The 25869-nt window shown below is 35.5% G+C and overlaps 4 protein-coding genes across 13 annotated transcripts; 3 read left to right on the top strand and 1 right to left on the bottom strand.

The window, feature by feature from the left end:
- Positions 1-759: 759 nt before the first annotated feature.
- LOC107005295 (protein PHR1-LIKE 3-like) lies at positions 760-5398 on the top strand. 3 transcript variants are annotated; one of them, XM_015203849.2, is made up of 6 exons: positions 760-1173; positions 2552-2628; positions 3413-3464; positions 4307-4370; positions 4455-4527; positions 4769-5398. In XM_015203849.2, the coding sequence occupies exons 1-6, from the start codon at positions 948-950 to the stop codon at positions 5165-5167; spliced, it is 891 nt and encodes a 296-aa protein (XP_015059335.1). In that variant the 5' UTR covers positions 760-947; the 3' UTR covers positions 5168-5398. The 3 variants fall into 3 exon arrangements, with proteins under 3 accessions (XP_015059335.1, XP_015059334.1, XP_027769662.1); XM_015203848.2 differs by having other exon boundaries at positions 948-1173; positions 4292-4370; XM_027913861.1 differs by lacking the exon at positions 760-1173 and adding an exon at positions 1965-2248 and having other exon boundaries at positions 4292-4370.
- Positions 5399-5912: 514 nt separating this feature from the next.
- Positions 5913-13375, top strand: LOC107007414. 2 transcript variants are annotated; one of them, XR_001455066.2, is made up of 4 exons: positions 5913-7262; positions 8616-10165; positions 11212-11480; positions 13245-13375. XR_001455066.2 is itself a non-coding variant. In XM_015206036.2 (3 exons), exons 1-3 carry the CDS (start codon positions 6635-6637, stop codon positions 11269-11271), a joined length of 2238 nt encoding a protein of 745 aa, XP_015061522.1. In that variant the 5' UTR covers positions 5913-6634; the 3' UTR covers positions 11272-11741. The 2 variants fall into 2 exon arrangements, 1 of the variants encoding a protein (XP_015061522.1); XM_015206036.2 differs by lacking the exon at positions 13245-13375 and having other exon boundaries at positions 11212-11741.
- LOC107007413 lies at positions 12583-18911 on the bottom strand. Of its 6 annotated transcripts, none has more exons than XM_015206031.2 (14): positions 17759-18909; positions 17525-17674; positions 17230-17379; positions 16900-16965; positions 16677-16721; positions 16452-16487; positions 16309-16356; positions 15851-15895; positions 15628-15672; positions 15485-15532; positions 15088-15189; positions 14399-14662; positions 13844-14181; positions 12583-13749 (listed from the first exon to the last, which is right to left on the bottom strand). In XM_015206031.2, the coding sequence occupies exons 1-14, from the start codon at positions 18369-18371 to the stop codon at positions 13084-13086; spliced, it is 2616 nt and encodes an 871-aa protein (XP_015061517.1). In that variant the 5' UTR covers positions 18372-18909; the 3' UTR covers positions 12583-13083. The 6 variants fall into 6 exon arrangements, with proteins under 6 accessions (XP_015061517.1, XP_015061518.1, XP_015061519.1 ...); XM_015206032.2 differs by having other exon boundaries at positions 13844-14169; positions 17759-18903; XM_015206033.2 differs by lacking the exon at positions 16309-16356 and having other exon boundaries at positions 17759-18911.
- LOC107006585 (O-fucosyltransferase 16-like) lies at positions 17906-25521 on the top strand. 2 transcript variants are annotated; one of them, XM_027913860.1, is made up of 10 exons: positions 17906-18013; positions 22267-22308; positions 22399-22489; positions 22571-22647; positions 22951-23039; positions 23135-23318; positions 23478-23659; positions 23817-23919; positions 24159-24490; positions 24776-25521. In XM_027913860.1, the coding sequence occupies exons 3-10, from the start codon at positions 22426-22428 to the stop codon at positions 25107-25109; spliced, it is 1365 nt and encodes a 454-aa protein (XP_027769661.1). In that variant the 5' UTR covers positions 17906-18013; positions 22267-22308; positions 22399-22425; the 3' UTR covers positions 25110-25521. The 2 variants fall into 2 exon arrangements, with proteins under 2 accessions (XP_027769661.1, XP_015060586.1); XM_015205100.2 differs by lacking the exon at positions 17906-18013 and adding an exon at positions 21554-21795.
- Positions 25522-25869: the final 348 nt, after the last annotated feature.

The raw sequence follows: 25869 nt of genomic DNA on the forward strand, positions 1-25869 counted from the left end.
CATAAGTTTCACAAATAGGATATATATAACTATTATTTGAAGAGTTGAAAAAAATATTCTCATAATACTCTTTTTTTTTTTGTCAAATTATAGGCAGATAAAAATATTAAGCCATTAAGCCTCAAGCTTGATATTATTAAGTTAAGTAATTGTGTAATGGGAACTTTACTTAAAGACAAAAATGTAATAATTTAGTCAATTAAATAATCTTTCAATTAAATTTACATCGTGCACTTTAGAGAATATTCAAGAATGATATTTTTAATAAAATTCTCTTTACTGAAAACTCGAATCATAAAACACTACATCATAACCCATGTCAATAATATGTTTTTTTTTTGTTCTTACTAACTCCCCAATATCCATTTCTCTCAACTTTCCAAGTAAATTCAGNACCATAAAACACTACATCATAACCCATGTCAATAATATGTTTTTTTTTTTTGTTCTTACTAACTCCCCAATATCCATTTCTCTCAACTTTCCAAGTAAATTCAGGATCGTAATTCGTACACTCTAGTGTCTACTCGATAATGATACTCCTAATAAGATTTTTTTATAATCGAACTTTAAATCGAAAACCACCATTGCATCAAAATCCATGTCCGTAATATTTTTTTTCCCCTTTACCAACTCCCCATTGCCCATTTTTCTCTCAACTTACCTGTCACTAATATACTGTAGAGAATAGAGACAGCAAATAGAGACAAGAAAACGACAGTACACAACAGGACATAGCTGTCTTGTCCTGCCAATTCCTCCACCCCACCCCCACCCCCACCCATTTTACCCATTTGGGTGTCAAAAAATTGTTCTTGAATGTCCAAAAAACTAATCAAGATTCAATCTTTATGATGTTTCTTGCCACTAGAGCTCATTTTAGTGGAAATTAGTGTTGTGGGTCACTCTCATTTTCTTGAAAAGCTTTGAAATTTTTAATTTTTGGGATGAAAATGTACTCTTCTTTAGGTATTGATGGAAATGGAGGAGTTAATGAATATCATCATCATCATCATCTTCCTAGTTTACAGAGTTCACTTTCTGGTGAAATGACAAATTTGGCAGGGGATGCTTGTTTGGTTTTAACGGCAGATCATAGGCCTAGACTCCGGTGGACGGCGGAGCTACATGAAAGATTTGTGGATGCTGTTACTCAACTCGGTGGCCCGGATAGTACGTTATTCGTTTCAATTTATGTGACACTTTTTTCGCTTTTTAGTACCTTTAATGAGATTGATTTATAGTCTTACAAATGTTTGTAGCTTGTGACTATCTTTTAGGGTCTATTGGAAATACCTCTCTACCTATATCTACCTATAAGGTAGTGGTAAAGTCTGCGTGCACTATACCCTCTCCACACGCTACTTTGTTGGATTAGACTGTTTTTGTTTTTGTTGTTGTTGTTATTGTATTAGTTTTGGTAGGATTATTTTCCATAGTGGAAAGTACTTTCTAGGAAAATAATGTTGTTTGGTTAGTGAGTGAAAAACAATTTTAAAAATTTTCGGAAATTGGGAGTAGGGAAAGGGGAAGGGGAAATGCGGGAGAGATTGCAAGGTGGAGAATTGAACTTTCGTAGTGAAAGTTTAGGTAGACAAAACAGCTGAGCTACTAAGATTACGTGTGAAAAGCAATTTGGCATAGTGCTTGGATGAAGTTTTTTAGATTGAAGATTGATAATGATGGATAATGTTATTGGAGTAAATGATATGAAATTAAATTGACTTACACTAAGAGGCTTTCTTGGAAAAAAAAATATTTTGCTAGAAAATGACTTGTAAAGTTCTCATTTATTTAGTTGCAAGACTATATACATTAGTAACATTCATATGTTACTTCATTTCAATTTATGTGTCTGTCTTTTTCTTTTTTAACTTGTATTACTATGTCTTCTTTTTCTACTTTCGTAGGATCATTTTTCATAGTCGTAATATTTTCTGGTAAAATAATGTCGTTTGGTTGGTGAGTGAAAAGCAAATTGATTAGTGTTTTGATGAGATTTTGATATTTAAAGATTGGTGATAACATCTAATGTTGGTTGGAGAAAATGATATGAAATTAAGATGACTTACACTAGAGACTATCTTGGGGAAGGGATTTTAGATGATGTATACATTCGCTGCTTCAATAACTACACATCTTAACGTTCAGGATGTCTGTACGTCATGCGATTCTGGTTTCTTAAAGTTAAGAACTCTTTCTCCTGATCATTTGACCGTTAACTTCTGCTCGTTCATCTCTCTCTCGGGTAATAGTCCTATGATTAATGAAAGAATTTTATTAGAAAACGATACTTTAGAGTAACATAGTAACATTTCTAGGCGTCTTAGGAAGCAAGTTAATATGAATTAATGGCATTTGATCACATAATTATTTGGTTTTGGTTCGGTTTATTTTCTTGGAACTACAATTATTGCCAACCATGTAGTATTGCTATATGTAAATCTTCAGACTTTTTCTTGATTCATCTTGAATCTTACCTTCTCATTACTCGTCTTGGTTGAAGTAAGTGACACAATATTAACTGTGGAATTATTGCTTCACTTTGCAGAGGCAACGCCAAAAACAATTATGAAGGCAATGGGGGTGAAAGGACTCACCCTATATCATTTGAAGTCACACCTCCAGGTTTTTTTCTCGTTTTATCTGTTCTGCACAGAATCGTTTTTAGTTGCCAAGACGTGCTTCCCTCTATTCAATCAATGTGCCTTAGGTGTGAAGATTTTAGTTTAACTAAAACCTTAAATCTAGTATCTCACAAAATTGAATTAAGGTTAAGTTTAAGCCAATTTCGGAATTTTACTTAACTTCCTAAATTTGAATTTATTTAGATATGAAGCTAGACATTAAATCGTTCAAGTTCAATGTGAGTCTTGAGGAGTGAAATGGTTCTAACTTCTAGGTTTCAATGATATTTACTTTGACAAAATGGCTCTAATGATGAATTAGTGATTGACACAAAATTTAAGTGGAGAAACACGCACATTTAGTGATGATTTATATAGATATAGCCAACTTCGACTTGCTTAGGATTGAGGCATAGTTGTTGTTGTTGATCAATATTGAATTGATGATGTGTTCTCACATTTTAGCCAAAAAATGTACTACATATAGTTCATTTTGACTCGCAGTTTTAGCTATAAAAAAAAGTTTCATATCGAAATAAGAAAAGCAAAAGGATTCGGGCCATAATCTTAGTTGCGCGGACTCTCCACTTTTGATGCCGCGCCCGTCTCGGATTCTCCAAAATACACTACTTTTGGCGAATCCGACACGCACCCGTAGTCTTTTTTTAAGAGTCCGAGCAACATAGGCCATAATAGAAAGAGATCAAGAAAAAGTAGTTCACAGTTTTTTTCTTCTAGTTTGCAGGCAGATCCTTGAACTCTTTATATTTTACATGTCCTTGCAGAAATATCGCCTAGGGAAGCAATCTAAGGAGGCAGCCGAGAGCTATAAAGATGGTATTTGAATACTCCAATCAATGCCTACTAATTATCCTAACTATTTTAGCGTTCTTGCAACTTTTACATTACCTTAAAAACATTAAACGACGCGTTAATGACTATGTACTTACAATTCAATGCACTGCTTTCAATCATTCATTTTCGTGACTGCTTTGGACTGTTTTTCCTTGAGCCGAGGGTCTATTGGAAACAACATCCTATCTCTGAGTTAGGGATAAAGTCCGTTTATACTCTACCCTTCCCAAACCCCAAGTTGTGGGACTACACTCGATATTTTGTTGTTGTAATCTGGAATTCCATTCCTTTCACCTGGCTTAATTTTGAAAGATGCTTCACTGAAGTCGTTAGGCTTCAGTAATCCAGAAATGCTTTCTCTGAATCAGTCTCTTCATGTCCTCTTTAATTCCTAAAAGAATAAAAACTGCTGAAAACCTCTAATAACAACAACAAAATCAATGTTATAAGAATGATGTTCGGATTCAAGATTTCAAGTATCTGATTGCCATTCTTCTTTTGTTGCTCTCTTTCCATTCGCGAAGCTATTTATAGAGTGAACTTTTTGTTAACTTCAAATAGTAGTGTACTTTTTTGGCCATTTGCTTTAAATATTATTATTTCTGTTGGTTTGTTACTATTGACATCTCTGAGAGGAATGTATGATGGGTATGAGAGTATATGTGAATTAGGGAAGGATATATATATGGACATGTGAGTACGCGGATAACTATTTCCATAACGAAGAAAAGACGGTTGTTGCTATATCTTACCCTTTTGAGCAGTTGAATCCTAATTCTTACATTGTTATTAGCTACGTGTGTTAACAGAATCATGTGTGGCAGAGAGTCAAGATACAAGTCCCTCAGCGTCGGGTTCATCAAAAGTAGTTGCCCAGGACATAAATGAGTATGTAGTGTCTTCCGACTTTCTTCTTTAGAAATAAAGTGTTGTGCTTTGCATCAATTTGATATGCTCTTACATCTTTCTCAGTTGTGGATACCAAGTTACCGAGGCTTTTCGAGTACAGATGGAAGTTCAACGAAGACTACAAGAGCAGCTAGAGGTCGGTCTCTTCCCCTTTTTCTTGCTCATTTGGTAATGTTTGCGTAACTATGAGTCTCAACTCCTCGTTGGGCTAACCCAACCCGAAAAATACTCTTAACATGGTGTGATATTGTCCTCTTTCGGCCGTTCTAGCCCGTCACGGTTTTCCCCAAACAGTAGGACCAAATGTTACATCATCTCTTTATTAAGTTCTTATATGAAGGTTAGTTTATGGTAGTTATTGTGGTTCGTTGAATCAGGTACAACGCCATGTCCAGCTTCGTATCGAAGCACAGGGCAAGTATTTGCAAACGATACTCGAGAAAGCATGTAAAGTTCTGAACTATACCTCCGTGGAATCTCCTGATCTAGACACTGCTAGGGAACAGCTTTCTGAATTAGCAATCAAAGGCGCGACGAACAACTGTGATGGGATTGTCCCAGTTTCTTCATTACCTGAAGTTGTTACTAGTTTTGAGAACAAAAATGCTTCCGATATGCCTGCTAGCATCGGTGACTGCTTGCCATCGACTACAACCATGGCTTCTCCCACGAGCATCAGTGCTTTAAAGAAGAGACCACGAGCTTTAGCTAACGGAGATGTCTTGCCTGTGGAGAACAATATGACACAAGTGCAATGGATGATGACTAATTCCTGAGTAAAGTCCGCTATATGAATCCTTACTGTTTCATTTAAGCTCTATCGCGATGCGATATTAGATGACATATGTTCCTCCTCCTATATTTGTTTGATGATCTAGAAAGATGAGACATGTTGAACTCCACATGCAAGTACGTAGTTTGTACATTATCCAAGTTCACTTGTTTGTATAATATCTAAGTTTTTATCTTTTTTAAGTACCTTTTATTAGAAAGATTATTTTTTTTTGCGTTATTCGAAAACACTATTTGATCGAGTTATCAATTAACTCATTAGCCTAACTTATTGTCTATAAATACACTATTATACATGTAGGTTAAAAATATTTAACCATTAAATTAACATTTGTACAATCAAAAAGGTAATTATAAATGCAAAAGAAGGAATTAGCTCCCAAAATTTGAAGTGATCCAAATTTAATTTATATAATCAAATAAATACCTCTATTTTATAATATGTGTATACCCAATACATATCGGTAAGCTATCTTTAATCAAATAAATACCTCTATTTTATAATATGTGTATACCCAATACATATCGGTAAGCTATCTTTAGCGGAGTCCGATAAAATCGAATATTAGTTTTATAAAATTAATTGAGACGCGTAGATCAAGAATCTTAACATGATTATAAATGGATAAAAGTTTGAATGATATTAAATGTAGATAATGCACGTGGTGTCTGTAGAAGCAACAATGAGCTGACAATAAATGACCTTTATCATCATTATCATATGACTAATCAAACATGTAAAGTCTATCATACGACATCGTACTAATCCTTCAAGAAAATTGAATATCAATAGAGAAAACTTTCACATGTGAGGAAAATTCTATAATGATCAAGAAAACCAAAAACAGTCATTATTAGGGTACCCAAATCAAGAAAAAACAGTTTTTTTCATTGATAATAGGTTTTAAATTTGATGGGGTATTGTTTTCTGGTCAGTTTGTTCTTGGGTTTTCTTGGAGAAATCAATTGGTCATCTCTAAGGGGATAAAGTTCAAATCTTTTGTAAGTTGGTTCAAGGAAAAAGGTGGGATCTTTACTTTGTTTACTAGTAAAAGTTACAATTTTTGTGCAAGTTTATACTTTGTTTAGTAGTAAAGTTGGAATTTTTATTAGTATTTTGAGGTGAAATTGGCTTGTGAGTTGTGAGGTTAGCTATATATGGAGTTAAGGAGATAAAGTTCAAATCTTTTCCAAGTTTATAGTGTTTACTAGTTAAGTTGAAACTATTGTGCAAGTTTATGCTTTGTTTGCTAGTAAAGTTGGAGGTTTTACCACTATTTGGGGTGAAAATGGATTGTGAGTTGTGAAGGTAGAGGATAAAGTTCAAATCTTTTGCAAGTTTATCAGGATTCTTTTTGCTTTGTTTACTAGTAAAGTTACAGTTTTTGTGCAAGTTTATACTTTGTTTACTGGTAAAGTTGGAACTTCTTAATAGTATTTTGGGGTGAAAAATGTCTTGTGAAGGTAGGTATATGTGGAGTTTGAGTGGTATTGTGGGAGCTTTTGTTGATCTTGCTATAGCATATTTCTTGCTTTGTGCAGCAACAGTAGCTTTTATAGCATCAAAGTTTCTTGATTTTTTTGGTTTGAGATTGCCATGTCCTGGTGATGGACTTCTTTTTGGTACTGTTCCAAATCGGAATTTATGTTTTCATAGACTCTTGGTTGATTTCCCAGCTGAGAAAGTGTCGAATGTCCAACTCTCCATAAGAGCAAACTTTCCTTTTACTGATACTATTTTAGGGAAAGACCAGAATTGTGATTTGAATTTGAGATTAATTGGTCAAGAAAAGGGGAATAGTCCTCATGGGTATCTTGAAATGGGTGATGAGGCTTCATGTAGTTCAGTATCAGATGCAAGAAAGTCGCATAATATTGCTATGATTGAATTAAGTCCAAGAAATGAATTTGGGCAAAAGGGGAAAGGAGTGATGAATCAGAGACAAAGAGGAGGGGTTCGTCGAAGAAGGCGTAAAACAGCTGTTGATTATGGGAGATCTTCATCAGTTTCATCATATGATCCGCAATATGAAGACTTCCCACTAGGTCCTCCATCTCCTCCTAGTACTAATAAAGAAGGTAATGAATTATTGAAATGATACATTGCCCTTTTGATTTCAGAAATGCTAATGCTCTCCTTTCTATGTTTTGATGTTTAGTCGTCTTAAAAGTTGTTTATCTAAAAAGTTCTTTTTTAGCCTGTTATTGCATCCTGAGAGTGGGTTAGAGTATCACATTGGTTGGAAATGGAGTAGCGTCTATTTATATGGACTTGGACAATTCTCCCGTCATGAGCTAGCTTTTGGGGTTGAGTCAGTCTACCCCGGTTTGGGCTCCTGGTCCACACTCCAATTGGACTTGGGTGTGAAGGGAGTGGTTAGAGTCGGTTAGAGTCTTACTTTGGTTGGGAATTGACTAGTGGTTTACTTATATGGACTTGAGTAATCCTCCCTCTTGAGCTAGCTTTTGGGGTTGAGTTAGGCCTAAGCTGCAGCAGACGAGTTTGGGATGAGGTGTCGTAGTTATTATGATGCATCATAATGTTCATGACTCTTGCTAGGAGCCCCTGTTCCCCTAATAAGGGAAGAAAATCCGGAGACTTTAGTTTTTGGCTTAGGAACATGTATCTGCATCTTTTATTCCAAAACAATGCATCTCCTTTGTATTACACAAACTAAATGTATTATGTCATCTTTTAACATTTCGGTACAATTATGTAACTTAAACCATTCTTATTTGGTGCAATACATAAGCAAAAATAGTTATTTTTCTATCTATCAAATGCTTTTAAGTGAATAGTTTACCTCTTATGCTAAGATTTTTTTTGGGTATAATTTGTTTATGGAAAAACAAAGGAACTTTTGGTAACATTTAATTTGTTAAGCAATGGTTTTAGAAGAAGTAGAAGTAAAGATTGGTTGAATACAATAGAAAAAAAAAGATCCATATAGCTGATATTATTTGGAAATGTAGTTTTGTCATTGATTTTAAACCTACTGCTTTTCTTGGAGTAAAAGATTTAAATACGAGTAAAATAATATATAAATTATATTATTGTTATTTATACATCTAGTTTACTTTTTATTTTATTTGGTATGATGATGAGATGTGTTGAGCTTAAATGGAGAAACATGGTCTGTGAGAATTCATTAGAGTTGATCCTGACTTGTTTGGGTTTAAGGCGTAGTAGTTGTTGTATCAAATATGTTGAGCAGAATCAATTACTTTTCAGTCTAATAACTATGAGGATACAAGGAAACAACAATGTAAGCTTCAATCCAGACTAATTGGGGCCAAAAGGTAGATGCATGAAACTAAGTAATTTCAAATTATTAATTTTTACGACTTGTAGCCTCCCTTGTTTCATTTAACTTTAAAGCCTTGGGGTTCCAATATGTATCAATCTAATGCTTCTCTTTGTGGTGAATATAGATGGTGGCCACACTGCACTGGTTATGAGATTAGGCCAGAGAGACAGCTTTGAACTAACTGGATCTTCTGATGAAATTGAGCACATTGAAAAGAACGTCGCATCCATTGAAGAGCTGAGACATAATGGGGAACCAGTTTCCAGCTTCCATGAGGAGAACAGAATAAGACTCTTGGAACGAGCCTTAGAGCACGAACGAGAAGCTCGAGATGCTCTTTGCATTGAGCTGGAGAAGGAAAGAAATGCTGCCGCGAGTGCTGCAGATGAGGCTATGGCCATGATCTTACGTCTACAAGAGGAGAAGGCAGCTATTGAAATGGACGCCCGGCAATATCAGAGATTAATTGAAGAGAAATCTGCTTTTGAAGCAGAGGAAATGAACATTCTAATGGAGATCCTGATGAGGACAGAGAGGGAGAAACACTTTTTGGAGAAGGAACTTGAAGTATATAGGCAGATGACTTATCTCGGAAATGAAGAACCAACAGTTGATAGTGGGAATGTAGTGGATGCACTAAGACGTCATGTTGCTTCATCTGATCTTAATGAGGATCCACTTCTTATGCTTCATCAGATTAGTGCTTCTTTCAACAAGAGGACTGTTGCAGAAAATAAGAACTCCGAGGAGGTCAGTTCTCTTGATAAACAAAACTATATTGCTTTGGCGGGAGAGGCACCGATTCAAAGACAGAATAAAGATGTCAACTCCCAGAAGCAAGTTGACTTAACAGAGCATCCTTGCAGTCAAGAATATCAGGAAAAAGAGATGGTTTTTATGGTTAACCACTCCGATGTGGCACCACGGAATGGGAAAATACTGGACACATCCTTGAAACCCTGTGAGACAGGTCTTTCGGAACAGAAACTTCCTGATCAGGCCATTCCCCTAGAAGGTGAAGTGCTAAAAGAAAATCCAGATATGGAAACAAGTGACAGAGCTTGTATTGATGTTTCTAGAAAAGACAAGTGTTTGAAGTATCATGAGACAGTTGGATATCAGGGATCAAAATGTCCATGTAATTTGACCTCAGTCAAAGAACCTCGTGTTCACGATGTTCATGTCATTGTCGACGGGTCCAACTTTTGCAATGATGTCAGTAATGGTGAATCTAGGAAAAGTGCATTAGAATTTTGTGGGAAAACTAGTCACCCTGTTGAAGCTTCTCCTACAGAAGATGTTATTAGAGATCGTCCAAGTACTAGCACGTTGTATACTCAAGTGGATCTTAAAATCAGTTCAGACACTACTGGTGGGCTTCCACCAGTGGGCTCACGTGGTAAACCTTTGCTGCGTGATTCTCGGGGAAATTCCGTATGCTCAGTAGACAATGAAAGGCTGAAAATTGAAATGGAAGTGGAGCGGCTTCGAGAGAGGTTAAAGATTGTGCAAGAGGGAAGAGAGAAACTTGACTTGACTGCAGAGCATAGAGAAAGAGAAAAGATGCAGTTAAAGCTTTTGGAGGATATAGCACACCAACTTCAAGAGATTCGGCAGCTTGGTGAACCTGAGAAGGCTGTACGACAGGCTTCCTTGCCCCTGCCATTCTCTAAGGTATTAGGCTAGCAGGTTCATATCCATTGTCTTGTATGGTTGATAAGTTCATTCGTACATCTCTTTATTATATGCATTTTCCTTCAACTTTGAGGTTACTCTTATTGTGCCAAGATCATGATGAGCGTAGAATGTTCATATCACTTTGAAGGTTGATCTTCATATTAACATTGTCCTTGTATTGTCGCCGGAATGTGATGTATAAATGAATGTCAATAAGTCATTATGTAATCATTTCTGTGAAAAGATGAACTTTCTAAAGCTGCTCCAGAAGTGAGTCTCGTAATGCCACTGGCATGTGTTTCATGTAGCTTGGAGAAACAGTTACCAATTTGAGAATGATTTCCTAGACTCTATGAGCTGAATATTATGTTGTAGCCGTTGTAGTTCTCCTCTTTTTTTCCTAGACTGGACTTAAGCATCATTGAACACTGGAATGCATTTGGAAGCTGGTTATCATTCATTAGGAATAAAGTAGTTGGAAGTATTTGGGTGACTAGAATGATTATTACTACGAGTCACGTCTTTGGGCCCTGTCCGATCTATAAATTCTTCATCATTGACTCATTTTATTTTGAAGTACCAAATCTAAGATTTGTGCTCTCAATCTGTTGCGTTCAACAAAACCACTTGCTTATGTTTGTTTGTCATTTGAGATCAATTGTATTTGTTAAATGAAGCATCAAGGAAAAAATTGATTTTGTTTCCATCATAGTGACACTTATATAAGTTGCAATTAGTGGGTGTGACTGGGAAGTGTAACTGTTTAACTAATAATCTGGAGTAGACTGCGTAATGATACATCCTGAATGAGTTGACCAATTCATCATTTCTTGAATTTGATATTTGTGGAATTTGAATGTTAGTTCGGTGCTCATTTCAAATTGCTTTATTTTTCCCCAGTAACATTTAGTACCTTATAGAGTTCTTTTTTGACCTTATTTATGTTTGTTTTTTTCACATTGAGAGTGTAGTCTAGTCACCATGTTGTTCCTGCTTCATATGTTCCTTGAGCATACAAGTAATGGTATGCAATTGTCTTTCAGGGCATGTCAAAGAAAAGACGTTCTCGAAGTGTTTCTGTAGGAATGCAGCAAAGCTCTTGAGGTATGGTAATTTGCATGACGATTACTAGAACTTGCTCAGATCCGGGGAAGGCGGTCCAAATAATACTCCGTACTCCATATTATTTTTCAAAGAGATGTTGTGCAGCTCTTTGAGAAGTAGTTCTTCTTGGAACGGCCTCTCTAGAACATGCAGCTGCTGGTATTAAAGTGCAACTTTGGAGGACAAATGGGGGTTAATCCTCTACTAGGTAAGAATATGAAGAAAGATTATGACTAAGGCAGCACACAATTTTTATCGCTTTTCACGGCTGGTAACAACTTATCACTCTGCTATTTTGTTGATCTATATGAAGTGTTCAAATGTAAGATCCCTGTTGTTTAAACCTCGGTTGTATCTTCCATCTTTTTGTCGATCATTAGATGGTAAAGCACTGAATCTTAGCTACTTGTACAAAAATTACACATTTTCTTTCTAATAATAAATTAGTGGATACTGGATACATTGTCTACAGTATTTATTGAGGATATTTACCTATTTACATCTAATAAGAAGAGAAAAAGCTATATCCTTCAGAAAGTCTGGCCTAGTAGTCAGTGAATTGTGTACCTTAAGGTCTTGTCTTCAAATGTCAGTGGAGGCACAAGACACTAGGTGTGATTTCTTCCCATTTGTCTTAACTTTGGTGGGTAGAGTTACCATGTACCATCGTTGGTTTTGTGATTTAGCACACTACTACTTACAACATGGAATTTCATCTTGTATTGTAGTTATTAGCTCATGCATCACAAGGGTGAACAACTACATACTCAATTCTGACCCTCGGTGTAAACACACGGTTATGAGAAATTCCGTTGCATTTCCTACTGCTGGTTTTATGCTAGTGATGGATCCTAAATGCATGTCCTTTTTTTTTTTGAGAAGATAACAACTTGTATTCTATTCCAAAACAAAACACAGAACCTGCCACAACAAATTACAGGTTCCTAATTACAATTATGGAGAGTAGCAGGAAGATCTTTAATCTTATAGAAAAATATAATTAATTTAATATAAATTCCTTTCGTCTCCAACACCCACCAAAGGACCTTTCTAGCTATATGACTTTCTCTAGGTCAGTGAACACCAATCTACTTTGCCCTCGCTATGAACTGTCATCGATCTCCTTAACAAAAATATAGCATCTGTTGTAAATTTACGGGCATAAATCGAATTTGGTTCACCGTCACTCTTGTAGTGCCCTTAAATCTACATTCTATAACTCTTTACATGGACCAGCTGTAATACAAATCAAATAGAGCTTGAGCGAGGTATTGCCGGGGAGTAATCTTTATATTTGGATTCAAGTCATATTGGATAAAAAATGATCCTTGAAAATCTAAACGGTTTCCTTGTTCAATAATTTTACAAAATAGGATATGCACTATCTAGATATGATAAGTTCCCTAGACTTCAAGTTCACATGAATTAGAGGATCAAACAACATTTAGCACCCTATTTTAACTAGCTTTAGTCTGGAAAATAGGATAATGCCTTTTTTGCGCTATCTCGATATGATAAGTTCCCTTAGACTTCCTCAAGTTCACATGAATTACAGGATCAAACAACATTAAGCACTCTATTTTAACTAGCTTTAGTCTGGAAAAAAGGTATATGAAATCACGGAACTCTTAAAAAAGTGTGAGTTTCTTCAAGGATACATAGAAAATTTTTATCTCCACCTCGCCTACTCTCAACGAAGGGAAACCTTTCTTGGAATTCATCATTTTTTTTACACAAAACAACCCGGTCTTTTTTGGAAACTGAATTAGGAAACCGTGCAAGCTCTGCTCTTGTCATAATTCCGACTTGTTTCAATCATTCTTTTCTTTACCTTCTTTCTTTTGATCTGAGCTAGTTGCTTCTGAGGAATCAGTATAAAACACCTTATAGCTACGAAGTGGTAGCTTTTGGATGTATGACCTTATAAGATCAACATAGAGAGGGAACTGATTAAATGCAAAAAACACCACAGGTATGCATGTTGCCCCGTATATTGGAATTGCCGCATTCCTGTATTTATCCCGGAGGACAAAGAAATGTGCAGCACAGAATGAGATCAAGATAGCAGTTATTGATGCAAAAAGCGAAGTTAATCCAAGGAGCAACTTTCTTGGCAAGTCTTTCTCGAAATCATTGTGTCGGCATCGAGATGTGAGGATAGCCAAGAAAAACACTAGAGCTGTGACAGAGAAGCAAAGAGAAATTAGTGATGTTACAGAGAACACGTCAAAAGCAGGCTGATTTTTTAAGTGTGGATGGCCGTTATCATCTGCTCCGCCTGGGATTGTGGAAGATGTAGCAAAGGCAACAGTAGCAATCAGTGCTGCTACGAGAGAGAATGAATTGGCAGTTGTGACGAGCCATTGAGTTCCATCACTGAGTAAATTCGCATGTGTCTCTATGAAGATCTGTCTTGGTGTCTGACCTTTATTGTTATAACGAACATATGATTGTCGTGGCAAAGTGTGCTTCACATACTGCATTATGATAAGAAAATATTTTACACGTTAGTGTAATTAAGTTAATCCCTTGTGATATTAAAATATGGGTTGGTTGTTAAAAATCTCTTACCTTGTACCACTTCCTTTCACCTTGCAACTGTAGAGCACTACCAGGGATGCGCCACACCTCGAGCTTCTGATACATTGCAGCTAGATGCACTGCATTGTTTCCATGGTTGTCCACATGATAAAACACGTACTCTGGATACTTTTCTCCTGTTAACCAATTATAGACATTTGTTTGCCTGTGCTCTACAGCCAAAAGCAGTATGTTCTTGTCGTTAGAGTCCGTATCTTGAATGGCTATTGGGAACTTTTTGAGGATCGTCTGTACCATCTCTACAATACCCATCTTTGATGCCACTAATAGGGGTGTCTCCTTGGTCTTGGACCTATCTGTATTTAGAACTATAGTTATTTTAGTTGCTTTTAGCGAACATATAGCTTCTGATGAAGTTATAACTGGCATAAAAAAGAAAAAACTTGATTCTGATTTGGAAAAGTAGAATAAATTTTTAGCATGTTGATGCGATAGATCTTGACTTGCTAAAAATGCAGTGTCTTGATGACTGAACAAAGTTTTACGTGTCACACAAGTATAACCAGAATAAAAGAGATTCTTTACCAGACTTGAGATCATCTATCTTCTTATCTGTGCTTGAAGTTGGTGGTTGCTCGATCTGTGCAGTGTTACTGTCTTCATTTTCAACATCTGAAGGGGGTGCTGGAGGAGGTGCTCCAATTTGGTTATTGGGCCTATCTTCTGGCTCCCCCCCAGTACTTTCATAGGATTTGTAACGTTCTTCTTTCTCAATCATCAACTTCATGATTTGAACTCCCCATGTATGTTGCTTTTTCCTTTCCTCTAGTTTTTTTGTCCTCTGGAGTCCTGCATGCAACAAGATTTGAATCCTGATGACATAATGTGGAAAGTAAAATGTGAAAAAGATGGGACTTGCCTAAATGTCAAACAACAATAACACAACTTCCCTTCTTAGTTTTCTACTTCAACAAGAAAAAGAAGAAGAGAGTTTTTAGTCCTTTTCCGCTTTCTCTCCATTGATATCTCTCCTATTCTCAACCCTTTCTTACGTTCTAAACAACAATCAAGGGTAAAGAAGTATCAAAATGTAGTCATTAGTTCCTAGTTTAATTTCCAAACAAAAGGTGAAGCAGAAATTATATCAGAAAGGGGTTGGAACTACATTCTTCGAACGATCAACAAGTCTGATTCTTTAGAATTACAGCAGTTGCACTCAGTAGTCAAGAAATGTATGCATGATAAACTAGAAATGTTTTAAGAATAATTCTTACCAATACCCAATACAATAAGTAAAATCTTCATTATACATTTGAGGAACTCGATAAAGATGGTGTAATTGTCTGGAAACAACTTGCGGCTTCTCTTCCTTTCAGCTGGAATTCCAGAGAGATCAATTGTTAGCAGAAATATGTTGGAGAATCACTCTCTTTCTATCAATTTTTTTCTCATAGAAAATGTTCACATAGCTTGGAAAGAAAGCAGCTCTAATGCTCAATGCTTTGATGTTGATGGAGAATCAGTATGGTGGTATATTGTGTCTTTTTGTTAATATTACATGCACCTCTTCTTGATATGTTGTTGCATGTTTTGATGAATTAGATCTAATCATCATAGTTTGAGGTAATATATAGTTTGAACTTTGGTATTTATACATGTGTATGCATTCACCTTGAATTGGGGGATTCTCGACGTCATTTTGCTGATTATTTTGATGGCCTTAGTGTGCAGAAAAGGAAATATAAGTTAGTACTAGTAAGAGTTGTCATGAAAAACAAATTAAAAGTCCACATAACCTGAAAGGTATCACATACCTGGAGACTTCTTGCCTTCATTCTCAGTAGTTGCTCCTGTAGTATCTGGATAGAAAACAGAATCAGTCTCGGAGCATGTAAAGTTCTTAGGTACTATGTTCCAGCAAGAGTTCCCCGAGGCACTCGAATCGTTTGGTTAGTTCATTTTGTGAAAGAGATTGGTATTGTTGATACTCAGCATGGATGTGTTAATAAACTAGAATGTTTCTATGTAATCATGTACCTTGAGACTTCTTGCCTTGATTCTCATTAGTTGCTCCTGTAGTATCTGGATAGAAAACAGAATCAGTCTCGGAGCATGTAAAGTTCTTATGTACTATGTTCCAGCAAGAGTTCCCGAGGCACTCGAATAATTTGGTTAGTTCATATTGTAAAAGAAATTGGTACTATTGACTAACTCAGCATGGATGAGTTAATAAACTAGAATGTTTCTATGTAATCAACTAGAATGTTTCTTCTCATAGAAAATGTTCACATAGCTTGGAAAGAAAGCAGCTCTAATGCTCAATGCTTTGATGTTGATGGAGAATCAGTATGGTGGTATATTGTGTCTTTTTGTTAATATTACATGCACCTCTTCTTGATATTTTGTTGCATGTTTTGATGAATTAGATCTAATCATCATACTTTGAGGTAATATTTAGTTTGAACTTTGGTATTTATACATGTGTATGCATTCACCTTGAATTGGGGGATTCTCGATGTCATTTTGCTGATTATTTTGATGGCCTTGGTGTGCAGAAAAGGAAATATAAGTTAGTACTAGTAAGAGTTGTCATGAAAAACAAATTAAAATTCCACATAACCTGAAAGGTATAACATACCTGGAGACGACTTCTCTCTATTCTCAGTAGTTGCTCCTGTAGTAATTGAATAGAAAAGAGAATCAATCTTTGAGCATGTAAAATTCTTAGGTACTAAGTCCCAACAAGAGTTCTCCGAGGCACTCGAATCGTTTGGTTAGTTCATTTTGTGAAAGAGATTGGTATTGTTGATTGACTCAGCATGGACGTGTTAATAAACTAGAATGTTTCTATGTAATCATGTACCTTGAGACTTCTTGCCTTGATTCTCATTAGTTGCTCCTGTAGTATCTGGATAGAAAACAGAATCAGTCTTGGAGCATGTAAAGTTCTTACGTACTATGTCCAGCAAGAGTTCCCGATGCACTCGAATAATTTGGTTAGTTCATATTGTAAAAGAAATTGGTACTATTGACCAACTCAGCATGGATGAGTTAATAAACTAGAATGTTTCTATGTAATCATGTACCTTGAGACGGGTCTTCTTGCTTCCCAACGTATGGTCGATTCCCAAAGTATGTTCGGTTAAGATAACCTGGATAGAAAAGATATAATCAGTCTTGGTAATGTAAAACTCTTAGGTAGAAAGTGCCAGCAACAGTCGCTCAAAACAGTCTGTTAGTGCATTTTCAAAAGGAGATTGGTCTAGCGTTTTCAATAAGCCCCAAAAGGAAGTGAGCAACTTTCTTGTTTTGATCGGAGTATCTGTTGTCATTTCCTACCTAAAAAGTTTTTGTACTAGTATAACGTACTATACAGATTAGATAAGTCATTGATCACGTGCAGTAAATCTACTCACGTAGAGTTTTCAATGTCCCATTCCAAAGTAGTTCAAAGAACTCCACCATTGTTTGGTAGTTCTCTGGGAGATTCCATTTAAGCTTACTATATGAATCTTCTTTGTCTTTAGCTTTATATGTCATCAACTCTAGCTCTTCGATATTTGTGCCTGGAAAAAAAAGAACCTAATATTAGCTATATAACCTTCACGAACGATGAACATGAACCATCATGCAAAAGTTGGATGTTTATGGCTAACAGAAAACAGTAAATGTGTTGCACTGGCACAAAGGATAAAAAGAACACACACTTACAGTAGTAGATGATGCTATCTATGGACCGAAAATGGCTGCCACTTTTGAATACTTGAGGCATCCTGGAAAGGAAGTGTAGAGGAGACATTCCCTCTGCGTTGTAATAGTTGACAAGTTGCCCGTAGTGATGTATTATCTGAAAAGCCAGATCTGTTACAAGATAAGTTGTTAAACATATGTAAAGTTGAAATATCTGATAATTTAGTAAAGTCTTTGTAGGGGATTGGCTCTTACCGAAGTACTCGCCAGAGATGGCGGCGTGTAGAATGTTATCCCCATCTTTCCTCCTACAAAGATCAATACCACGTTCTTTTTGATTTAGACAACACTTCTGTAGGTAGAGAAAAGCTTTTAGCTTGCCACGGTAAGCTGCTACGAATAAGGGGGTTTCCCCTTTTGAATTGGTCTCCCTGATGAGATCAGAGTCTGATGGGTTTACCAAACACTCAATGATCTTGACACTCCCGAGTTCTGCTGCAAGGTGAAGAGGTGTGTTCCCTTTATCATTCTTCTGCTTTAAGGTATGTAGTCGATTTTCCTTTGGTATGTCATCTATCATTTCCTTGATACAAGTAAAATGAGGATGCTGTAAAGAGTCGTCTCGATCTGGATGGTAAGCAGTGATAGCTAAGTGAAGAGCAGTATCTTCAGATCGAGTGAGTTTTAATTCATGCACAAACTGCGCAAACTTCTTGTCGGTGTACAGATGCTTAACTGTTGTCCACTTATTCGCCATAGCTGCTTGAAATATTTTATCTTTAACGTCTTTCTCCATTTCGCGCAGCTCATTTGAAGAAGTCCTTCCCATTCCTTGTCCTGATGAATGTTTTTGAATTTCTGAGGCCATTTTCGCTACTTGTTTCTGCAGATTATGTTGATGCCACTCACCAGTCACAAAATGGCTTTAATATATACTGCTAGTAGAAGCATAGTGTTGCGAAATATTTCTTTACAAGCCTTTACGCTGGATCGATTGCTCTTCTAATACCCAAAGTATTTGAGAATCTAATGTTTTGTTACTGTGACTTTTACACTTTTTAACACATCACATTAGCTGAGGATATGTGTTGTGTGTCCGACAAGCCTCACATCGTGACCTAGCTTCTCGGGTTGAGTTAGGCTTGTATATTTGCGAGGGGGTGAGTGCTATGTGTTCCTCATTAGATATTTGATCAATCCTCGCTTCATGAGCTAAGCTTTGGGGGTCGAGTTTGGCACAAGATACATCTTGTCCACACTTTTATGTCATGCAAAACACAAGGGCAACACTTCTTTAGTCATTTGTTCCCTTCTTGCTACTTTCACCAAGCATCTCTTCTTCTTCTTTTTTTTGCTTTTTGCCTTTATTTTACACGTGAATTGTCGATTATACACCGATTATATGAGGTTATATATATTATATATGCATAATACATAGACATGACCCTTGACCCTTAACTTGACGCTAGTTGGCAACTATGACTCGTTAACTTAAGATGTGCACAACTTGTATAAATTTGAACAAATTGACATATTCGTCCTACATGGTACTCTACATGGAAAATTTGTATCTTATGCGGTGTTCTATGTGTGTCATGTCATGTAGGACACGTGTGTCTATATGTTCAATCTTATACAAGTTTTGAGTGCCTACTTTTGCACATTCAAAGTTAAGGATCATAGTTGTCAACTGACGCCAAGTTAAGAGTCATATTTATGTATTATGCCTATTATATATTAGATTATACATCCGCGGGCTATATTTAGTGCAATTTTATCTTTTATGTATGTAAATCCATAACAGGACAGGGCCAAAATTGGACTTTAGACTTAAAAATGATAAACATTTTACTTGGTATATTCTTTGCTCAAATGTTATGTTATTCTCTCTTTTCCTTTACTTTGAAGTAATTCTTTAGATAGTAGAATTTTGAACTCTCTGGATGCGCTTTTTCGGATTTTCTTCATCGTTAGCTAAAAAAACGAGAGTTGAAAGGTTAAAAACACATCTAAAGTATTTCGCTTTTTTTTTTATTTTAGTCTTTAGTTTTTAGTTTCATATCTGAATTACATGTTGTTTCAGTTTCTTACTTAAACTATCACCAAATTTTTATCAAAGTACATATCAATTATGGATCGTTTACTTTTCTATCTGAATTAGCACTAACTCTTTATCGAAATACATTTCTACTATCAGTTGTTTACTTTTTTTTTACCTGAACACTGGTGTATATATAGTCTGTACACATCTCACTCTTTCCATATCCTACATATGGGATCTCATCGGGTATGATGTTAGTGGTGGTTGTGGAATTCGCAACCATACATGAGACGACAAACCGATAACTTGTATCTTTTGAGAGATAAGATCGGTAAAATTCGCGATATTTCACCAGACGATAACTGATAACTTGTATCTTTTGAGGAAGGGTAAAATTTGCGATATTTCAATATAATATTGAAAATATTATGTTTTGCTATTTTATAATCAATTTTTAACACATGTGACTCGTATCATAAAATTTTATTTGAAGCATGATATATATTACTTGTGCAAGAAAACGTAAATACATTATTGTTTGGTTTTGTGTCAAAATAATATTTGGGAATAATAATAATTATTTAGGATAAAAATAATAAAATATTCATGGTCAATATAGGCACTGTTTTAGGAAAATTTTTAGAGTAACGCTGATGTAATAATCTTTTTAGTACGTTTAACAAAACAATATCCTATATGACCCAAAAAAAAAAAGGTTTTTCCAATATTAGTTATTTGATTTGAATTTATTTTTAGTATTTAAAATCAAAATTCACTTTTTTAAGCTTGTAACAATGTTGTGAGATAGATTTGAAACATATTTGCTATTAATATCGATCAAATAATCTGTGCATTTCAATTTATATGACACTTTTCATTTTTTTGAGAGAAATAATTTAACTTTGATGAAAAATTTGCGTAATCCTCAAATACTTCGAAATAAAATTTATATATTTGTAAACTATGTAAAAAGTATTATAAGTCGCAATAATTCATGATTTAAAATGTTAAAAAGTCTAGGGAAAATGTATAAGTATCCCTGACCTATGCTCGAAATTTTATAGATTCACTCGTACTATACTAAGGTCTTTTTATCCCCTTAACTTATTTTATAAATAATTTTCTACCTGTTTTCGACTAACGTGACACTATCTTGTGGGTTCCGCGCGTGTTGACATTTTTTTCAAATTACATGGTTGATAGTGTCACGTAGGCCAAAAAGGGGTAGAAAATTATTTATAAAATAAGTTCAGGGGTAATAAGATGTTAATATAGCTTAAACGTGTCTCTGAGATTTCAAGTATATGTTGTGGGATACTTATGCATTTATGAAAAATTTTCGATCAAAGATACACCTGTTTGAATCTCAAATTTCGAAAAGTTTCACATAAAATGAGATGAAGGGAGTAGGTAATATTTGTTTTTACGTCGTATCAATATTTTTACTTTTTTTTAANTCTCTGAGATTTCAAGTATATGTTGTGGGATACTTATGCATTTATGAAAAATTTTCGATCAAAGTTACACCTGTTTGAATCTCAAATTTCGAAAAGTTTCACATAAAATGAGATGAAGGGAGTAGGTAATATTTGTTTTTACGTCGTATCAATATTTTTACTTTTTTTTTTAAAAAAAAATCTTTTAATATTCTTTTTATTTCAGTTTCTTACTTGATATGTTTAGGATCACCAAACTAAATAGTGTTTTAGTATAAGGTCACTAGACTTTAAAAAAAAAAACCGCTAATTTCATTATAGTAGTTAAATTTAGATTTTTAAAGCATCAATAATATAAAATTAGTTAAATAAAATATATTTCTAATAAATTTCAATCCGTCGAATCAATATGATTCAAGTAAAAATGAATGGGATGTATTTTGTTGGTTTTCCCTAGAATTATCAAGCATATGTTATTAATATTAATGTAATAATTATAATATTTATATATTTTAAATTTATTTATCTGATTTTGACTCGACCTAATATTTTCAAATATAGGAATTAGTCTAGTCTATATGCATGGGCATGCACATATTAACGAAACGTAATTCCCTTTCATCTTCATTCCTTCCACCACCACTCCCATGGCCTCCTCTCGCCGGCGCCACCACCACTTTTTTACGCGTGGACGGTGGCTAATCCCGGCCATCACCGTCGCCTCCATCTTTCTTCTCCTTTTCTTTTTCCTCTCGATTCTCGCGCCTTCTCCTAATGGCAATCGTATCTTCCTTCTTCCTCATCGCGATTCTTCGGTACCTCATTCACCCTACATTAATGCCATGATTAAAGTTTCGCGTTAATAATACAATAATAACTCAATTCACAATCAAATAGGGGAATTGAACATTGATATGAAAAAGTTCTGATACTCAATCAACTGAGCTAATCAGACTTTTGTTCATCGGGCCTAGATCCAAGCCAATGCACGTTCATTGATACTCAATCAACTGAGCTAATCAGGCTTTTGTTAATCGGGCCTAGATCTGGGCCCTGAGTTAATGCATGTTCTTTGAAAGTTTCATACTCAACCAACTGAGCTTATAAAACTTTTGTTAATCGGGCCTAGATCCGGGCCCTGAGTTAATGCATGTTCGTTGAAAGTTTCAATATTCAATCAACTGAGCTTTTGTTAATCGGGCCTATATCCGGGCCATGAGTTAATGCACGTTCATTTCATTTTTGACATGCATTTAGTAATCTGATTTGTAATTTTGTATTTGTAGGGAGAAAATGATGATGCTGAAGATTCTCCATTACCTGTACCGGTGAATATTTGTGTTTTCTGTATGATGTTTCTGTTTTTTGTTTGGATCTTACATTTCTAAAAATTGTATGAATTTGTTGTTTTGTTTAAGGCTAAAGAGAAAGTGAGTAAACGCGATATGTGGAGTTCGAGAAATTCAAACCTCTTCTATGGATGCAGTGATGCTAGTAAAAAATTTCGAAGTGAGTTATGTTATATTGATACTGCATTTTGGAAATCTCAATTTACTCCGACTTTCTCTTAATTCGATTCGTTGTATGCAGAAGCACAAGATATCACTCATCCTAATCGTTACTTGTCGATTGTAACAAGTGGAGGTCTTAACCAACAAAGAACTGGGGTAAGCAAATGTCTTTTTAAGAAATCTGGTTACTAATTTGTCACGAGGTACTAAGGGGTCGTTTGGTTACTGTATAAGAGACATCTTATCATGTATAAAAAGTTGCATTAGCTTAACTATGTTTGGTAGAAGTTTTGTATTACGCCTTATGATGTGCTCCAAACTGGTGGCTGGAGACTCATGGAAACTTTAGCTATATTTCCTTGATGTGTAACGTCTCACATAACATTCCTGCCGTTAACTAATATGGAATACAGAATGTTCTGTTTTTTAACAGTATAAACTCTTTCTCCTCGATGACAGATAACAGATGCTGTTGTTGCTGCTCGAATTTTGAATGCTACTCTTGTTGTTCCGAAACTGGACAAGAGTTCTTACTGGAAAGACTCTAGGTGAGTGAGTACGAAGCTGAAAAGTGATATTTTGTTTTTTCGTTGCATATTGGTTACAGTATCTCAACGATGTGAACTATGCATTTTCCTTGCAGCGTGTTCTCTGATATTTTCGATGTTGATTGGTTTATAAAATATCTAGCGAATGATGTTTCAGTTGTAAAGGAACTTCCGCTCAGAAAAGGGCAAATCTGGTTACCTTATAGAATGCGAGTTCCTAGAAAATGCAGTGATCGTTGCTATATTCATCGTGTACTGCCTGTACTTAAAAAGAAACATGTGAGTATATCAAGTCCTTTATATTGTATCCATGAGGACAAAACCATACTTTTCGTCAAATGCATTACCAGATTCGTGGAGACGAATATGTTTATGCCTTATATAAGATGTTTGAATGTTGATATTTTTAGACCTGTATAGCTCCACTTCTCGTAACAGGCTGTACAGATCATGAAGTTTGATTATCGACTTGCAAATAGTCTGGATACAGATTTGCAAAAGCTTAGATGCAGAGTTAACTATCATGCCGTGAAGTTTACTGACCCTATACTTAGAATGGGTGAGAAATTGGTTCATCGAATGAGGATGAAGAGCAAGCATTTCATTGCTCTTCACCTAAGGTTCGTCTTCTATTTGTTGATTTTCTCATTTGCAATCACATACAGACAGTATTTGATTCTTACGATCACCTAAGGAGGGTGGGTGTACACAGACCTGTATCATTTTCATTACGACAATTTTTTCTTATTCCTTGTTTTGTACTCGTATATGGTACAGGTTTGAACCCGATATGCTTGCATTCTCAGGATGCTACTATGGAGGGGGCGATAAGGAGAGGGAGGAACTCGGGAAGATACGAAAGAAGTGGAAAACTTTACCTGTAAGTACTTGAGTATCTGCTTTCAATTATATCCTCATAGTAGATCATTGTAACTGAAAGCTCCAAAGATCAACATACATTCGTACATACATTTTCCTCTAAAAGCAGCATTTTAATCCGCGGAATAATGTTCTTTCTCCTTTTTGTGTTCTTTCTGAATAATGTTAGTAAGGTTTAGCCCTGCTTTCTTACAATGTGATGTGTGAAGTGCTAACTCTATTTCTCCGATATAATTTCAGGAGAGTCACCCCGATAAGGCAAGGAGGCATGGAAGATGTCCTATGACTCCTGAAGAAGTCGGCTTGATGTTGAGATCACTTGGATATGGCGAAGATGTTCATATATACGTAGCATCTGGTGAAACATATGGAGGGAACGAGACATTGACTCCGTTAAAGACCCTCTTTCCAAACTTCTACACAAAAGACACCCTTGCCAGCAAAGATGAGTTAGCACCATTTTCTGCATTTTCTTCAAGAATGGCTGCTCTTGACTTCATAGTTTGTGATGAAAGCGATGTATTTGTCGCTAACAATCATGGAAACATGGCGAAAATTCTAGCAGGACGAAGGTCTGCTGCTTCACCCTCCTATTTCACTTTTATACCGCAAAGACATAATACATGAACATGTCATTTAACTTGGTCTCAGCTGACATCTACGTCCTTCAAATTTGGGCGTCTACACAAGTAGACATATACATCCTATCTGACATAACACACCAAGGACACCTAGTAGGATGTTGTATAGGACGTGAATGACACCCAAAGATGGAGGGCATAATGTCACATGAGGCCAAGTTAAAGGGCACGATTCTGAGGTAGACTAATATACTTTTTCCTTTTCGATCGATGCAGGAGATATTTTGGCCATAAACCAACCATTCGTCCAAACGGTAGGAAGCTATTTCGAGTGTTCTTGAACAAAAACCACATGTCACACAAGGAATTTGTATATAGAATCAACAAATATCAAAAAGGCTTCATGGGAGAGCCTAAGGAGGTAAGTCCAACTTGGGGTGTGTTTCATGAAAATCCTTATTCATGCATATGTGAGAAAGTAGATAACTCTACACAAGGAGAGATATCGAATAGTACCTCTCGCGTTGAAACTTTCACCAGGGTAACAACAACTGACTATGACCCTGATACACCCGATGATCCTGAGGTAGATGTGTTGCTCTCGGATTGAGAATGTATCGACAATGAGAGCTTTTCAAGGAAGTTTTGCTTGTACATATACACCATTTTTGCCATGATATTCATTGAGCCTTTCAACAAGTAGTACAATTTTGAAGCCCTTGCAACAAAGGGGGTTAGGTTGTGTTGGAGTTTCGAGTTTTAATTGAGAATTCTAGTTCAGACAGTGGATTACAAGGTGAGAAATCGAACCCTTATCAACAAGGTGAAAGTTCAAATAGTCAATCAACTAAGCTACTAAGATTCTCTGGAAGCTCCAACAAAACTATAGACTAGAGTTTATACATAGATGTTACACATCACATATATGTAATTATTTATGAACATGTTTTTTTATTTGTCAAGTTTTTCATGATCATTAAACTTAAATTTGGGAAACTAAAGTACTATTATTTACTCTGGTATTATGAGGTCTTCATTAGTTTCGATTCTTTCGTTATATTTTATATCTTTAGTTTATACTCATAGAACTCAAAATTTTTCTTTTGATTTTTCAAATTTTATGTCAGATTAAAATAATCAGACAAATAAATAGAAACGAAGAAGTATAAAATATGTATAATTAGATCAGAAACTAAAAGGAACCTTAAAGTTTCAAACTCCCAATAAAAGCAAATCTAGAAAAGCTTAAAAGAGAAAGACAATACAGCACAAACCCCAAAAAGGTAAAAATAACAAAGAAAACAAATAAAGAACAAAAGTATATTTATTCCACTTGAATCTGTCTCTGCTTTTCTTTTTCTTTTTTTTCA

The sequence above is a fragment of the Solanum pennellii genome, chromosome 12 (assembly GCF_001406875.1).
Source record: "Solanum pennellii chromosome 12, SPENNV200".
Lineage (NCBI taxonomy): Eukaryota > Viridiplantae > Streptophyta > Magnoliopsida > Solanales > Solanaceae > Solanum > Solanum pennellii.